Source organism: Melanerpes formicivorus, unplaced genomic scaffold, assembly GCF_026170545.1.
Source record: "Melanerpes formicivorus ecotype bairdi unplaced genomic scaffold, bMelFor1.0.p_v2 SCAF_121, whole genome shotgun sequence".
NCBI lineage: Eukaryota > Metazoa > Chordata > Aves > Piciformes > Picidae > Melanerpes > Melanerpes formicivorus.
Genome location: NW_027142473.1, coordinates 493,102 through 508,973, shown reverse-complemented (window position 1 = coordinate 508,973; position 15,872 = coordinate 493,102). Strand labels below are relative to the sequence as shown.

At 59.7% G+C, this 15,872-nt stretch overlaps 1 protein-coding gene across 2 annotated transcripts in view; it reads left to right on the top strand.

The window, feature by feature from the left end:
• Positions 1-1,420: 1,420 nt before the first annotated feature.
• Positions 1,421-15,872, top strand: part of REEP1 (receptor accessory protein 1) — a 90,098-nt gene continuing 75,646 nt past the window's right edge. Inside the window, exon 1 of one of the 2 annotated variants that reach the window (XM_068167607.1) lies at positions 1,421-1,597. In XM_068167607.1, coding sequence (XP_068023708.1) covers positions 1,566-1,597 — 32 coding nt within the window. In that variant the 5' untranslated portion in view covers positions 1,421-1,565. The remainder of the gene's footprint in view (positions 1,598-15,872) is intronic. The other variant, XM_068167608.1, reaches the window with a different exon arrangement.

The window sequence follows — 15,872 nt, the reverse complement described above, 5'->3', positions numbered from 1 at the left end:
TGTTCCCCCGTGGAAAGGGACAGGAGGGTGAGTGTGGCTGTGGCCAGCTGTAAGCAGAGAGCTCCGTGATCAGGCTCTAGCTCTGCTGCTTCTCCTTGGAAGGGTTTGGTCTGTCTCTAGAAGAGCTCCTCGCAGGTTACTTACACTGCATTAGGGAATTTCAGCCTCTTTCAGCTCTGCTGCCTCAGGATGATGAGGAAGATTTGCTGCAGATGCAGAGTCCTAGAAAAGAGCAATGTGCTGGGAGGGAGGCAGGGACCCCGCAGCACAGCCAGGGACCCCGCAGCGCGGCCAGAGACCCCGCAGCGCGGCCAAGGACCCCGCAGCGCGGCCAGGGACCCCGCAGCACGGCCAAGGACCCCGCAGCACAGCCAAGGACCCCGCAGCACGGCCAGGGACCCCGCAGCACAGCCAAGGACCCCGCAGCACAGCCAGGGACCCCGCAGCACGGCCAGGGACCCCTCAGCGCGGCCAGGGACCCTGCAGCACAGCCAGCGCGGCTGGATGGGGCCCCGGCCCTAGTGCCTGATAGAGGCCAGCAGCAACCTCCAAGTGAAGCTGGAGGCTGCTCTCCTGGTAGCAAGCTTAAGATCTGAGGAATGCCACAAAACTAAACCCTCCTGAGTTGCCATGGGTGTGTCTGCTTCTGCATGAAGGAAGCTGATTTCTGACGATGCAATGACATTTGGCACATGCCAGCATAGCAAAGGGGAACCTGGAGGAAACTCAGGGAAGAACAACCTGCAGCCAACATCTGTTGATTTGTGTGTGAGCAACGGTTCTGCATGGAAACTGGACTCAATAGGTGTGAGAACCCCCCACGAAAGGGATGTGGAGGAGAGACTGACGGTGGCAGGGACTTGCCTGGCTCATGTGGTTCACAGAATCACAGACTGTTTGGGGCTGGAAGGGACCTTGAGAGATCATCCAGTCCAACCCCACTACCAGAGCAGGATCACCCAGAGCAGATCACACAGGAACACATCCAGGCAGGTCTTGAATATGTCCAGAGAGGGAGACTCCACAACCCCCCTGGGCAGCCTGCTCCAGTGTTCTGTCACCCTCACGGAGAAATAATTACTCCTGCTGCGTGGTTGATGCCCTTGTCGGTGCCTGCAGGCTTTGGGGGGTGTGTAGGATCCGTCTCTTCCTCTCTCCCCAAGAAGCCTCTCTCTTGGCTGTGCCTTTTCCTATTGAACAGGCGATCTGGTTTGCCGAGCCCTGCCCGGAGCCCTGCGTGCCCGGTGTGACAGCGTGGGCAGGGCACCCCTGCCCGCTCCCACACCTCCTCCGCACCCGCGCTCCCCCGGGGCTCCCACACCTCCTCCTCCTCCTCCCCCCGCAGCGCCGAGGGCCCGGGGGCGTCCGCGGGCCCTGCCCAATCTGGGCGGCCGGGGCCGGCTGCGCGTTGGCTGCCGGCGGCGCCGCCAGTGAGGCTGCGCTGAGGCTGCGGGGCCGGATGGCCGAGCCGCCCGCCCCGCTCACTCGGGCGGCGGCCGGCGGCGGGCGAGCAGCCGGGGCGAGCCCTCCCTGCAGGGAGAGCCAGCCCTGCGCCGGGCAGCGCCATGGTCTCATGGATCATCTCCAGGCTGGTGGTGTGAGTACCTGCCGCCGGCACCTGCGCCCCTGGGGCCGTGTCCCTGTCCCTGCGCGTCCCTATCCGTGCCGTGACCCTGCGTGTGTGCCGTGTCCCTGTCCCCGTGTGTCCCTGTCCCTGCCTGTCCGTGTGCCGTGCCCGTGTGTCCGCGCCCTGCCCGGCCGCCTGGTCCCGCTCCAGCGCTGCGGAGCTCGGTGCCGCGGCTCGGTGCCCGCAGCCGCCGGGAGGGAGGGCGGGGAGCTCGGTGCCCGCAGCCGCCGGGAGGGAGGGCGGGCGGGGAGCTCGGTGCCCGCAGCCGCCGGGAGGGAGGGCGGGCGGGGAGCTCGGTGCCCGCAGCCGCCGGGAGGGAGGGCGGGCGGGGAGCTCGGTGCCCGCTGCCCTTGGCTCGCAGGGGGGTTTTCAGGGCTGGGAGGCGAGAGCTGCCGTGGTGCACGGGGACGGAGGGCGATGGCATCGCCCCGCTGCTCGACGGGGGGGCCGGGGCTGAAGCATCCCCGGGGGCGCTTTGTGGCGGGGCCGGCGGGACTGGCGAGGGGCCATGGGCGCTGCCCCCGCTGCTGCCTGCTCCTCGCTCCCGCTGAAGGAGATGGCAAATGCTGCTGTCCCCGCAGCTCACCGCCCGCCCTCGCCAAACGCCTTCTCCATTTGCCGTGAAGCGGCAGCCTGGCAGGGGAGGCGTGAGGCGCCCTGCACTTGTCCTGCCGCTCTTCCATGGCTGGAGGTGTCGGAGGTGGGAATGCGTGTGGAAATTCCCTGGAAATGCTTCCCAGGCAACAGGGGGAAATGGACGGAGCTCGGGGAACGTGCTGATCTGCCCCACCTGAGAAGAGAGCCAGTGAGAGAAGGGCGGTTTGGATGCTGCTGGGAGAATGCCGAGGGGGGGAGGGGACAGCTCGACTCAAGGTGGGGCCCGGGATGACTTCTCTGTCTCCCTGCTGGAAATGTGACCGACCAAGGTTAGGACACGGAATCAGATGACCCTCTTGCCAGTTTCCTCTGCCTGGTCCATGTAGCTGCAGACCGGAGGGGACATCTGTTGTGCTCTTAAGTTATGGGAGCGGGTCTGCAGGGGCCTGCCACTTTCTTTGTCTGAAGGAAACGTGCCGTGATGTTGCACTGTCAGCACAGCTCCAGACAGGCGTTTTCAAGGTCTCCTGCGCTGCTGCATGAGATGAAACATCAAAAGGCAGACTTGCCTTGATCTTGCTTGTCTCTCGCTAAGGTGTCGAGTGGCTGTCAGATGGGAAGGCCTGGGGGGGTTCAAGAGCTGGATGTAGCCACTGGAGGTAGGAGGTCTGGGTCGGGCTCCAGCTGCTGCCGGTCGGTGTTTGGTTTGCACTTCACTCCGGGAAAGCACGGGAAATATTTGAATGATTTCACTTGAGCGGTGGAGCTGTGCAGATAGCTCTGACAGCCAGCTGAGATGTGCCATGCATTGTCCAAGGCTGCTTCTCTTCCTTCCCTGCTGCACTGATTTCCGCTTGGGGAAGGCATGCCGTGGTGCAGCCCAGCTGCTGCTGCAGAACAAAGAGTGTCTGCAGAGGGACGGTGGCCGGCGTGCTTGCCCTGGCACACACAGATGTGCACAGGTGATGGCAGCTGAGGCACGGGGCTGGCTGGGGAGCTGGCTGGGAATCTGCCAGGGGCAGCAGGCAGAGCAGCTGACATCTGCAGGCAGGTGATTAGCTGAAGACACAAACCTGCCCCCTCAGCTTTAGCTATCTCGGCAGCGTGTCACAGCCTGCCCCCAGCTGTGCAGGGGTTGCTGCCAATGGCTCGTTGGGCGAGGATTGCAGCAGCAAACAGCTAGTGGAGTATTAAAACGTGAACAAGTTGGTAATCCTAGCAATGAGAATGAATTTTGCAGGGCAGCCCAGGGGCAGGCAAGCTGCATCTGCACTCCTTTGCTCCGCTCCTTGGTGCACACCCAGCCTTTGTGAGTGCTCTGCACCACAACCTGCTGCTTTGCTACAGACCCAGCAAGGACCTGGGACTTCAGCCATTTACCAGAGCTAACAGCATTCAGAGGAGGGTGTAAATCATCTCACATCCCTTCAGAGGCTGGAGAGCCTGAGCTGCCTGAAACGGAGCAGGCCTGCAGCCTGGGCACACCGTGCTGTGCAGATCTGTCTGGGGAGGGTTACCTGCTTCCCTTGCACCTTGGTCTTTGGAGCCTTCTGAGCTGTGTTTTTTATGGGGGGGTGGGAAGATCTGTCCATCCTTTCTCTTCCAAGTGCCAAAGGTACCTGCTGCTGCACTGCTGGGTAAGGCAAATGAGGATAGGCAGGTGGAATAATTGCTGCTGACCGCTGTTGGCTTCCTGCTGAGATGATCCACTCAGGTTAGCTGTTGGGTGAATCACTGACTCCTTGGGGTGCAGTAGTCTTCAGATGAGGCTTCTGACAGAGCTGTAATCTCTCCAATCCAGTTTTCCCATCCCTGGCTAATCCACCAGTACATCAGCTGTGCTCTGGGACAGTGACCTCCTGCTTGGGCTAGCCCCCACCCTGCTTATGCTCACTTAGTTGTTTTTTCCTCACAGCTCACTAACTGAGGAGGATTATGGAGCAAGTGGTGTGGTGTGGTTCAGCCACACTGTGAACACTGCTCTGTGCTCTTAGGACTCTGCTGATCTCCACAGGGCTCCTGTCTGACATGACTCAGCTTTAAAAAGAGAGGAAACCTGTGGCTCTTGGGTGCTTTGTTGCTTCCCTTGTCCCTGGTTTGGTTGTTGCTGCCTCTGTCCTGGCAATTTCCATTTCCAAGGCATCGTGGAAGGAAAGTGTGAGCACTTCTCACCTACTGCCAGTGGGGAGTCAGGCAGCTTCCTGCAAACCATCCTCTGCATAATTTCAGCTTTAGTCTTTGGGTTTAGCACTGGTCTGGAGTGTGGCTGCTTGTCTTCTGCCTGCACAGCTGTGTGCTAGGGCCCCCCAGAAGAGACATGAGAGAAACTTCAGAGCAGCATCTTCTGCTGCTGTAGATGTGTGTGAAAGTCAAAGCCTTGATTGTTGTCAGGAGCTGCACTCAGTACTGTGCAAATGCAAACAAAAGGATAATCCTGTCCCTGGACATCTTTGTCCTTTAAGAGCTCAATTCTTATCCACCTGAAGTCCAGGGAGTTCCTTGCACTCACCTCAAGGAGAACAAACCCAGGATGTTGCTGTCTCATGGTAGTAGCTTACAGCTGACTCTTGCACCCAGAGGTGCCTGGGGTCATTGTGATTGCTGTCACTGCACCTTGGGGCTCTTTGTTGCTTTCTCTCTCAGTATCTGGCCTGGGATATTTATGTGTCATCATCTGTGGGCTGATTGCAGCTCCTCTGTGAGTACATCTGACAGGACACCCCAGCACACCTGCATCAGTCTCCTGCTCTGTCAGATGCAGTGAGCTGTGCTGCATTTGCCCTGAGGCAGACCAGAAGGGGTCAGTGGCAGGTCCAACCATCTACAGTTTCTTGCTCTTCATCCCCAAGGAGACTTGTGGGGTTTTTTGCTTCAAGTGGCTCAGGCCACTCTAGACAAAGGACTTGGGGTCTGCCTTCATTCTTGCAGCCCAGCCCAGCTGCAGTGCCCAGCACTGGCACTCTGAGGCAGTTACTCCTCTGCTCTGTGGTTTGGCTCCTGTCTAAGAGCATTTTGAAGTGAACAGTGGAATATATAAATGCTGCCCATTGTGTTTGCAGGGAAATATCACTCCTTTCCCAGAAGCATGGCACTTGCTTTTTGTGCTTGGTGTCTTACAGAGCAGAAATAGAGGGTTTGGCTCCAGCTCTGGAGGCCAGGCAGAGCTCACTGCCTGTTGAAAGCCTTTCAGTCTGGAAGGTGTGGCAGCAGCAGGAGACATCAACAGGAATGAGGCTGAGCAGAGAGATCATCCCTGCTGAATTCCTGCTCTGAGAGTCTCAGCAGAGCAGCACCAATTATTATGGAATAGGTAAATTTGTTCTCTGTGGTGGCAGCCACAGCCTTAGTGATGCTTTTCCTCCCAAGTTTGTTTCCTTTTAAATCCAAGTACCAGCACTGGCCCTGTTTGATCACTTATGGTTTGATGTGAAAGAGAGTTGCAGCCTCAGAAATCTTCCCTGGGAATTCCCAGCCCTGTGTGGAGGCAGCAGGGCTCTGGGGGTTAGCAGAGGCATTCTGCTGGCTGTTGCTGGCAGCAGGTAGGGCAGAGCAAACCCAGTGAGAATTCTTTGAGCTGGTGAGTGAAATTCCTTGCTTTGTCACAACGACCCTGCTTTCTTGCTCACAGTGATGCCATTTCAGCAGGGCTGGGTGAGCTTGCCCACCCCCACCCGGTACCAATCCGTGGTGCCCCCGAATCAGACAGACACAGCCTGCATCAGCAGTGGGTTCCCAGCCCAGAGGAGCACAGCAGGTCCCTCCTCTTCCTCTCAGCCGTGCCTGTGGGAAGCCTGAAGAGATTCATAGTTTCATTCAGGGTTGGAAGAGACCACAAGGATCATCTAGTTCCAACCCCCCTGCCATGGGCAGGGACACCCCACACTAGATCAGCCTGGCCACAGCCTCAGCCAGCCTGGGCTTAAACACCTCCAGGGACAGGGCCTCGACCACCTCCCTGCACAACCCATTCCAGGGCTTCACCACTCTCATGGGGAAGAACTTCCTCCTCACCTCCAGCCTGAATCTCCCCACCTCCAGCTTCATTCCATTCCCCCTAGTCCTGTCACTGCCTGAGATCCTGAGCAGTCCTTCCCCAGCCTTCCTGTAGCCCCCTTCAGATACTGGAAGGCCACAATGAGGTCACCTGGGAGCCTTCTCTTCTCCAGACTGAACAGCCCCAACTCCTTCAGTCTGTCCTCACAGGAGAGGTGCTCCAGCCCTCTGCTCATCCTTGTGGCCCTTCTCTGGACACCTTCCAGCACCTCCAGATCCCTCTTGTAATAGGGGCTCCAGAACTGGAGGCAGTACTCCAGGTGGGGTCTCACCAGGGCTGAGTAGAGGGGGAGGATCACCTCCCTCGACCTGCTGGCCACACTTCTCCTGCTGCAGCCCAGGATCTGATTGGCTTTGTGGGCTGCAAGTGCACACTGAGAGCTCCTGGTGAGCTTTTTGTCCACCAGCACCCCCAAGTCTCTCTCCTCAGGGCTGCTTTCATGAATGGAAAGAAAAAGCAGTTGTGTCACAGAGAGAAAATGACAGCAGAGCAGGACAGCTCGTGCCCTCTGCACAGGGCTGTGCTCAGCAGGGCCAGAGCTGCCCTGCTGGATGCCCTTGGTGAGCGATGTGCCAGTGCTGGCCCCTGGGCTGACCCACACCACGTGTGTCAGGGCCTCCCTCACAGCCTGCACTGCCTGCTCGGGGCTGGCAGCTGCTGGAAGGACCCTGAGCTTTGTTGCACAGCACTGTGCAAAGGGCAGCAGCGTGGCTCCAGCTGGGGCTGAGCTTGCAGCAGCCTCTCTGTGTGTTGTGAGCGGGAGGGCAGATGACCTCCCACAGGTGCAGCTTGCCCTGGCTGCCAGCTCAGCCCAGTGCCCACCCCCTGCATCTCTGCTGCAGTCTCTGCTGAGGAGGCAGAGCCTGTGGGTGCCAGGGACTGCAGAGGAGCAGGCAGTGCAGGTGTCACTTGCTCTGCCCTTGCTGGGACGTGTCACCGTGCTGGCCCTGCCTGCTGCTCTGCCAGCCCTGACCCAGCTCTTGCTGCACAGCTGCAGATGTGCTGGGAACACTCCCCAGGGGGAGGCTTTTCCTGCACACACAGCACCCCTGCTCTGCTGAGGGATGCTTTCCAAACTAGGAGCTGTGTGATGCAGCTGAGGGCCCTCTGCAGCTGCCTTCAGGCAGTGGTTTGCCTTTGAGGGACCCTTTCCATCTCCCTGTATCTACAGGCACTGCTTTACTGTTGTGTCATCAGAGTGCTGGACCTGCTGTGGTGCTGCTCTGGGCTGAGGCACAGGGAGGCCAAGGCATGTGCTCAGTATTCCACAGGAAGAGGGTGGGAGCCTGTGGTGTGTTTGCTCCAGGCCTCTTGATCAATGAATTGATGAAAGGGGATCTGAGCAGGGGAATTGCAGCTCATGTGGGGGATCAGTGTTGAGTGGGAGGAAATACAGACTTCAGTGGATGGCACTGAAGCAGTCAAATAAACAAAGGCTTAAATACTCTGAATAATTCATTCATTCATTCATGGAATGGGTTGGAAGTGACCTCAAAGCTCATCCAGTTCCAACCCCCTGCCATGGGCAGGGACACCTCCCATCAGCACAGGCTGCTCAAGGCCTCATCCAGCCTGGCCTTCAACACCTCCAGGGAGGAGGCAGCCACAGCCTCCCTGGGCAGCCTGTGCCAGAGGCTCACCACCCTCACTGCCAACAATTTCTTCCAGTCTCAGTCTCCCCTCAAGCTCCAATCCATTGTTCCTCATACTGTCACTCCCAGCCCTTGTCACAAGTCCCTCCCCAGCACTCCTGGAGCCCTGGCAGGCTGCTCTGAGGTCTCCCTGGAGCTTTCTCCAGGCTGAACAGCCCCAACTCTCCCAGCCTGGCCCCACAGGGGAGGTTCTCAGCCCTCTGATCACCTCTCCAGCACCTCCAGGTCCTTCCTATGCTGGAGCCCCAGAGCTGGAGGCAGTGCTGCAGGTGGGGGCTGAGCAGAGCAGAGGGGCAGAATCCCCTCCCTGTGCTGCTGCTCTCCCTGCTCTGGCTGCAGCTCAGCACTCAGCTGGCTCTGGGCTGCCAGGGACCAGTGCTGGCTCCTGGGGAGTTTGTCACCACCTGACTCCCCCAAGGCCTTCTCCTGCAGCCTGCTCTGGAGCCACTCCTCACCCAGCCTGGATTTGTGCTGGGGATTGCCCTGGCCCAGCTGCAGGACCTTGCCCTTGGCCTTGTTGTACTTCAAGAGGTTGGCTTGGGCTCAGCTCTGCAGCCTGCCCAGGTCCCTCTGGAAGGATCCCTTCCCTCCAGCTGTCAGCCACACCACACAGCTTGGTGCACTGCTCCTGGGTGTCTAGGTACCAAAAAGTGTGTTTGTCTTTCTGCTTCCATGCTTGCAGCAGACAGAAGTGGGATCTTGGGAGCTGTCAGGCTGATCATAGAGGCAGGTGCAGGGCTGAGTGCTGCAGGGCTGAGTGCTGCAGGGCTGAGTGCTGCAGGGCTGAGTGCTGCAGGGCTGAGTGCTGCAGGGCTGGGGCAAATTTGCCCTGCTGCAGAACCTTTGTGTGTCAACATTTCTTCAGTGTCCTCACTGGACAGCAAGGGTCTGGGTCTAGATTGGTTGACTTGTCCACTTGATCAGGGCCACAGCAATTTCAGGTAGGCCTTGTGAGATGAAGTGGTCCCTTGGAGGGATGCATCCTATCTTCACAAGAGAAGAACTGCTCAGGTGGCAAAATGTCTCTGAACTCACCTGTGTGGTTGGGGTTCCCCCTGAGGAAGGTGTCACATACTGCTGGTGTCCCTTGGGTGTCATTCAGATTGGGACTCCCTGGCAGGAAGTCTTCTGTAGTGTTTTTGCTTTTACAGCACCCCAGGCAGTGGGGGTTAGGCTCTGGCTGAATAAATGAGGCTCTGCTGCCAGGTGAATTGGCTCTGAGCCTGATCCTGTGCTGTGACTCCTGCAATGCTGTGTCCAGTTCTGGGCTCCACAGTTCAAGAGAGACAGAGATCTGCTGGAGAGAGTGCAGGGGAGGCTGTGAGGATGATGAAAGGACTTCAACATCACTCCTGTGAAGATAGGCTGAGAGCCCTGGGGCTGTTTAGTGTGGAGAGGAGGCTGAGAGGGCTGATCAATGTCTATCAATAGCTGAGGGGTGGGGGAAAGGAGGAAGGGGCCAGGCTCTGCTTGGTGGTGCCCAGGGACAGGACAAGGAACAACAGGGACAAGCTGGACGCCAGGAGGTTCCACCTCAACATGAGGAGAAACTTCTCTGGTGTGAGGCTGCTGGAGCCTGGAGCAGGCTGCCCAGAGAGGTTGTGGAGTCTCCTGCTCTGGAGCCTTTCCAGCCCCACCTGGATGTGCTCCTGCTCTGGCCAGGGGTTGGACTGGATGATCTCTGGAGCTCCCTTCCAAGCCCTGCCATTCTGTGATTGTGTGCCAGTGCTCCTGCTCTGGCATCCACATCACAGAACAGGACCAGAGCCCTGCTCAGAGAGGGATGGAGCTTGGCAGAGCAGGGGATGAGCAGCGTGGTGAGAATGAGCTGGGAGAGGCACCATGGCAGCTGCGTGTGCGAGGTCTGCCCTGGCTGCTGCCGAAGGGCTGAGGCGGCAGGAGAGGCCTGCCCGGTCTGCAGGCAGGACACAGGGAGGCACCGGAGCCGGCACTGGCTGTGTGCTGCCTGCTGCCTCCCCAAGCTCTGCCAGGGGAACCACTACAGCGGTCAACAGGTACCCCGGAGCCGGCTGCTCCCCGGGCAGTGCTCCCCGGAGCCGGCAGCCCCCGGGCAGTGCTCCCCGGAGCCGGCAGCCCCCGGGCAGTGCTCCCCGGAGCCGGCAGCCCCCGGGCAGTGCTCCCCGGAGCCGGCAGCCCCCGGGCAGTGCTCCCCGGAGCCGGCAGCCCCCCGGGCAGTGCTCACAGAAGCCGGCAGCCCCCCGGGCAGGGCTCCCCGGAGCCGGCAGCCCCCCGGGCAGTGCTCCCCGGAGCCGGCAGCCCCCCGGGCAGTGCTCCCCGGAGCCGGCAGCCCCCCGGGCAGGGCTCCCCGGAGCCGGCAGCCCCCCGGGCAGGGCTCCCCGGAGCCGGCAGCCCCCCGGGCAGTGTTCCCCGGAGCCGGCTGCACCCCCGGGCAGTGCTCCCCGGAGCCGGCAGCCCCCCGGGCAGTGCTCCCCGGAGCCGGCAGCCCCCCGGGCAGTGCTCCCCGGAGCCGGCAGCCCCCCGGGCAGTGCTCCCCGGAGCCGGCTGCACCCCCGGGCAGGGCTCTCCGGAGCCGGCAGCCCCCCGGGCAGAGCTCCCCAGAGGCGGCTGCCCCAGCAGCCCCTAGCAGGGCTCAGTGCTGCCCAGGATGCAGCTGGTTTTCTCCCTAGGAGCAGGCAGTGCTGTGCTGTAGATTTGATGTCAGAACAACGCTGGTGACGCTTGGTTGGTACTGTGCTGTATCAAGGACCTCCCAGCTTCCCACCCCTGCCCTGCCAGCGAGGAGGTTGGAGTGGCACAAGGTGCTGGGAGGGGAGACAGCCAGGACAGCTGACCCACACTGACCAGAGGGATATTCCATACCAATCCAGGCTTTTAAACACTAGAAGACAAAGCCTGATGCAGCATCCCGAGGGAGTTACACTGTCTGAGGTGCAGCAGTGGGGCACTAACTGCAGACAGCTTCTGCAGAACTTCTCACACTCTCCTGGGCACCAGGGACAATGGCTTGAAATTAGATTGAGATTGGATGTGAGGAACAAGTTCTGCCCCAGGAGGCTGCTGGAACACTGCAGCAGGTTGCCCAGGGAGGTGGTTGAGGCCCTGACCCTGGAGCTGTTCCAGGTGAGGCTGGAGAGGGCTCTGGGCAGCCTGCTCCAGTGGAGGATGTCCCTGCTGGGTGCAGAGGGCTTGGACTGGGTGAGCTGTGGAGCTCCCTTCCAGCCCAGCCCGTTCTGTGACATCATGTTCAGGGTACAGAGTAGGGGCAAGGCTGGCTGGGAGCCACTGGCTGACAAGTGGAGAGCAGCTGCATTCTGCATCCCTTGTTTTGTACATTCTGGCTGTTTTCCTGTTACTATCACTATTAACATTTTGTTCCTTTTCTGCCCTTCAGATGTCTTTATCTCCACTTGTGAGCTTGACTTTCCCCTGATTCTCTGCTGCCGTGTGGGGGCTGTGTGATGCTGACTGGAGTCAACCCCCTGCAGCTCTTTTCTTTCCTGGGGACATTTTGCAGCATCCAGGAGAGGAGGGGATGTTAATTTGCTGGGGGTTAAAGCAGGCAGCCTGGGAGCAGCTGCCCCACAGGCAGAAGAGCAGGGGTGGTGGTGGAGAGGGAGAGGAGCTGGCTGTGGAGCGGGGAGGGAAGAAGAGCAGGGATTGTGTTTCAGAGGGCCACACTGAGGTGGAGGCAGAGCCTTGGGGATCAGCTGTTGGGAGTGCCAGGGGGACAGCTGGGAATGCTGGGCTGGTGTCACACTCCACTTTGTTTCTTCAGATGCTGCCTGCTTCTTGCTGTGCCCTCGCTGGCAGTGCCCTGACTGCTGGTGCTGAAGGAAGCAATCAGCTGGGCAGCAGAGCTGCACTCTCCTTTGCCCTGCTCTCTCCTTCAGCCACCAGCAGTCGTTTGCTCTCCAGATCTCACAGGACTCCAAACCCAGTGCTGGGAGCCTTGTCTGTCAGGAGCCAGGCTGCCCTCACCTCTGGGATTTGCTGTCCTCTTGGGCAGTGCCAGGGCAGTGTGTGCAGGCTGCCCCTGAGCCTGGCACGCAGCTCAGTGCCGCCAGCGTTCCCCAGCGGCTGGGGCTCTGCCCCAGAAGCAATTCTGTTGTGTGGGGCTGCTGCCTCCTCTCCTGCAGCTCTCCTGAGCTCTTTGATTCCATTTATTGTCTCCAGCCAGTAATTAAAGGGGTTTAGAGGAGAGCTGAAAAGTGGCAGTCAGGTGCTTGGCACTCTGGAGGGGGCCAGCCTCGTGTGAGAGGGGAGGGAAGGACTTGGGCTGCAGAGGGGTGAGGCTAGGTGAGGCTGGAGGTTAGTGATGCTCTCTGCACGTGGTGCCTGTCAGCTAGGCTTGGTGCTGCCTTCTGTCCCTCTGAGCTGCCCATCCTGCTTCACAGCTGGCAGGCCCTGCTGGAGCAGAATTGAAAGGGGCAATGCGAACAGGGATTGTCAGCTGAGATTTCCAAGGCAGGAGCCAGAAGAGCAGGGATGCTCTGGGGTGCTGTGGCCTCTGTGGCAGAACTCTCCTGACTCTCAGTCCTTGGGAGCACTCCTGGGGGAGTGAAAACAGAATTCTTGGATGGCACTTTGTGAGGAATGCCCTCCTAGCCAGGAGAGATGGGAAGCACCTGGCCAGGATTAAGAGCAGAGCAGTCACAAGGTGACCTTCTCCTGCCATCAGAACATTTCATGCCTGCTTGGAGTGGAGGTCACAACTGGCCTCATGCTTGCTGTGAGCACTGGGGGGGTGGCACCCCTGGGCAGGCTGCAGGGCACCCCAAGCAGCCACACTGAGGAGGTTGCTGTGCTGCCTTGGGCCCTTTTGTGGCACTTTGGGACCCTTGGGCCTCATCCTGCTTGTGGAAGGGTGCTGCTTGCCCTGATGCCTGCTTTGCTGGGAGGCTGTGTCTGGGAATGTTGAAACTGAAGAGCCATCACCAAGAAACTGTCCCTGGTGTCAGACCAGCCTGAGCAGCACCACCTGCAAAATCCATGATCCCCCTGAAGGAGAGATCAGGCCCAGCCAGCATGGATTTAGGAAGGGCAGGTCCTGCCTGACCAACCTGATCTCCTTCCATGCCCAGGTGACTGCCTGGGGGATGTGGGGCAGGCTGTGGATGTGGTCTGCCTGGACCTCAGCAAGGCCTTTGACTGGCTGGGGGCTGAGCCCAGAGAGTGGTGGTGAATGGTGCCACAGCCAGCTGGCAGCCAGGCACCAGTGGTGTGCCCCAGGGAGCAGTGCTGGGCCCCAGCCTGTTCAATATCTTTATTGATGATCTGGAGGATGGGATTGAGTCCACAATCAGTAAATTTGCAGGTGACACCAAGCTGGGGGCAGGAGTTGATCTGCTGGAGGGCAGAGAGGCTCTGCAGAGGGACCTGGACAGGCTGGCAGAGGGGCAGAGGCCAAGGGCAGGAGATTGAACACATCCAAGTGCCAGGTGCTGCACATTGGCCACAACAACCCCAGGCAGTGCTACAGGCTGGGGTCAGAGTGGCTGAGAGCAGCCAGGCAGAGAGGGACCTGGGGGTGCTGGTAGGCTGAACATGAGCCTGCAGTGTGCCCAGGCAGCCAAGAAGGCCAATGGCATCCTGGCCTGCATCAGGAACAGTGTGGCCAGCAGGAGCAGGGAGGTCATTCTGCCCCTGTACACTGCACTGGTTAGGCCACACCTCGAGTCCTGTGTCCAGTTCTGGGCTTCTCAGTTTAGGAAGGAGGTTGAGCTGCTGGAAGGTGTCCAGAGAAGGGCAACAAAGCTGGGGAGGGGTCTGGAGCACAGCCCTGTGAGGAGAGGCTGAGGGAGCTGGGGTTGCTTAGCCTGGAGAAGAGGAGGCTCAGGGGAGACCTCATTGCTCTCTCCAACTCCCTGAAGGGAGGTTGGAGCCAGGTGGGGGTTGGGCTCTTCTCCCAGGCAGCCAGCACCAGAACAAGAGGACACAGTCTCAAGCTGTGCCAGGGGAGGTTTAGGCTGGAGGTTAGGCAGAAGTTCTATACAGAGAGAGTGATTGCCCATTGGGATGTGCTGCCTGGGGAGGTGGTGGAGTCACCATCCCTGGAGGTGTTCAGGAGGAGACTTGACAGGGTGCTTGGTGCCATGGGTTAGCTGTTTGGGTGGTGTTGGATTGGTTGCTGGGTTGGACAGGATGATCTTGAAGGTCTCTTCCAACCTGGTTTGGTTTATTCTGTGGGGGGGTGGCTGTGGGGCTGGGTGAGGCGTTGAGTTCAGTGCTGTGTTTAGGGGCAGGAGGTTGGGTGGCTCCCCTGGCCTCGCAGGGCTGGGAGCAGAGGGGGAGACTGCTGGCTGATGACAGTGAGCTGGTGGTTGGTGTGTAGGTTCCACTGCAGTGTCCCTCTGCAGGGCCCTGTTCTCCTGGCTGGTGTTTCTGCTGGCAGTCCCAGCAGAGGCCAGGGATGTAAAGGACACATGCCCAGAGTGAGACTCCCTCCCCCCAGGTGAGCCTTCAGTACCTGTGCAGGAAGCTGTTTGCATCTCCCCTGCCCTGACTGCACCTCTTTGTCTTCCTTCTCTGCTGCTGCTTTCCAGGTGCAGTGCTTTCACTCTGCCTGGCAGGGGGTTTGGCCCAAACAGGAAGATGTTGCTGTTCAGACAGAAGATTAATGATGAAACTGAGGCACTCTGGGGAGTGGAGCCCACAGGAAGGGTTTGTTGAATGAAAGCAGAGCTCAGCATTGCCATGGCAACACTCTGCTGTCCTATATACAGCAGGGGCTTGCTTCTAGGAGCAGGAGCAGGCAGGAGGCTGCTGTTCAGAGCAGACCCCTTGAAAACACAGGCAGGGAACTGAATCATTTTCCTGCATGAGGGGTGCTGGGCTTTGCTGGTGGCTCTGTGCTAACCTCTGCTCCCAGCTGTCCGTGCAGTCACACCAGGCCCCTGTGACTCAGGGGCACAGAGGGATGTGATGCTCCTTTCCCAGGACACCCTCTCTTCCTCAGGGCTATCCATACCCACACAGGTGGGAGCTGTAACCCTGCTGCATCTCTGACATAGGCTGCCAGGGGAGCTGGGAGCAGTGCTGCTGGGGGCTGTGTTTGTGCTGGTGTTCTCCATCTCTTGGGTAAAGGCTTCATCAATACTGGGATAGCATCTTGAGATCCTTGCATGTCATGGAATGGCCTAGAGAAGGGACCTCAGAGAACATCTCCTCCAACCTCCCCACCATGCCCAGGGACAGCTCTCAGCCAGACTCAGCTGCTCAAGGCCTCATCCAGCCTGGCCTTCAACACCCCCAGGCAGGAGGCAGCCACAGCCTCCCTGGGCAGCCTGTGCCAGAGTCTCAGCTCCCTCCTGCTGAAGAACTTCTTCCTCAGCTCCAGCCTGACCCTGCTCTGCCTCAGCTCCAAACCATTCCCCCTGGGCCTGGCTCCAGACCCCCTCAGGAGAAGTCTCTCTGCAGCCTTCCTGCAGGATCCCTTCAGCTCCTGGCAGCAGCTCTGAGGTGCCCCTGGAGCCTTCTCCTCTGCAGGCTGCACAGCCCCAGCTCCCTCAGCCTGTGCTCCCAGCAGAGCTGCTCCAGCCCTGGCAGCATCTTTGTGGCCTCCTCTGGACTCCCTCCAGCAGCTCTGAGTCCTTCTGCTGCTGGGGACAGCAGAGCTGGAGGCAGGATTGGAGGTGAGGTCTGAGCAGAGCAGAGCCCAGGGGCAGGATCCCCTCTGCTGCCCTGCTGCCCACCCTGCTCTGGCTGCAGCCAGCACACAGCTGCCTGAGGGCTGCAGGAGGCACTGCTGGCTCCTGGGCAGCTGCTCAGCACCCAGCACCCCCAAGGCTCTTGCTTCAGGGCTGCTCTCACCCCACTCTGCACCCAGGCTGGATTGGTGCTGCAGGAGCTTGCCCTGTGACTTGCTGACCCTCATGCAGCTGGCCCTGGCCACTTCTCGAGCCTGGCAAGATCCTTCTGGAGGGCAGCCCTGCCCTCCAGTGAGTCCAGCAGCACACAGCTT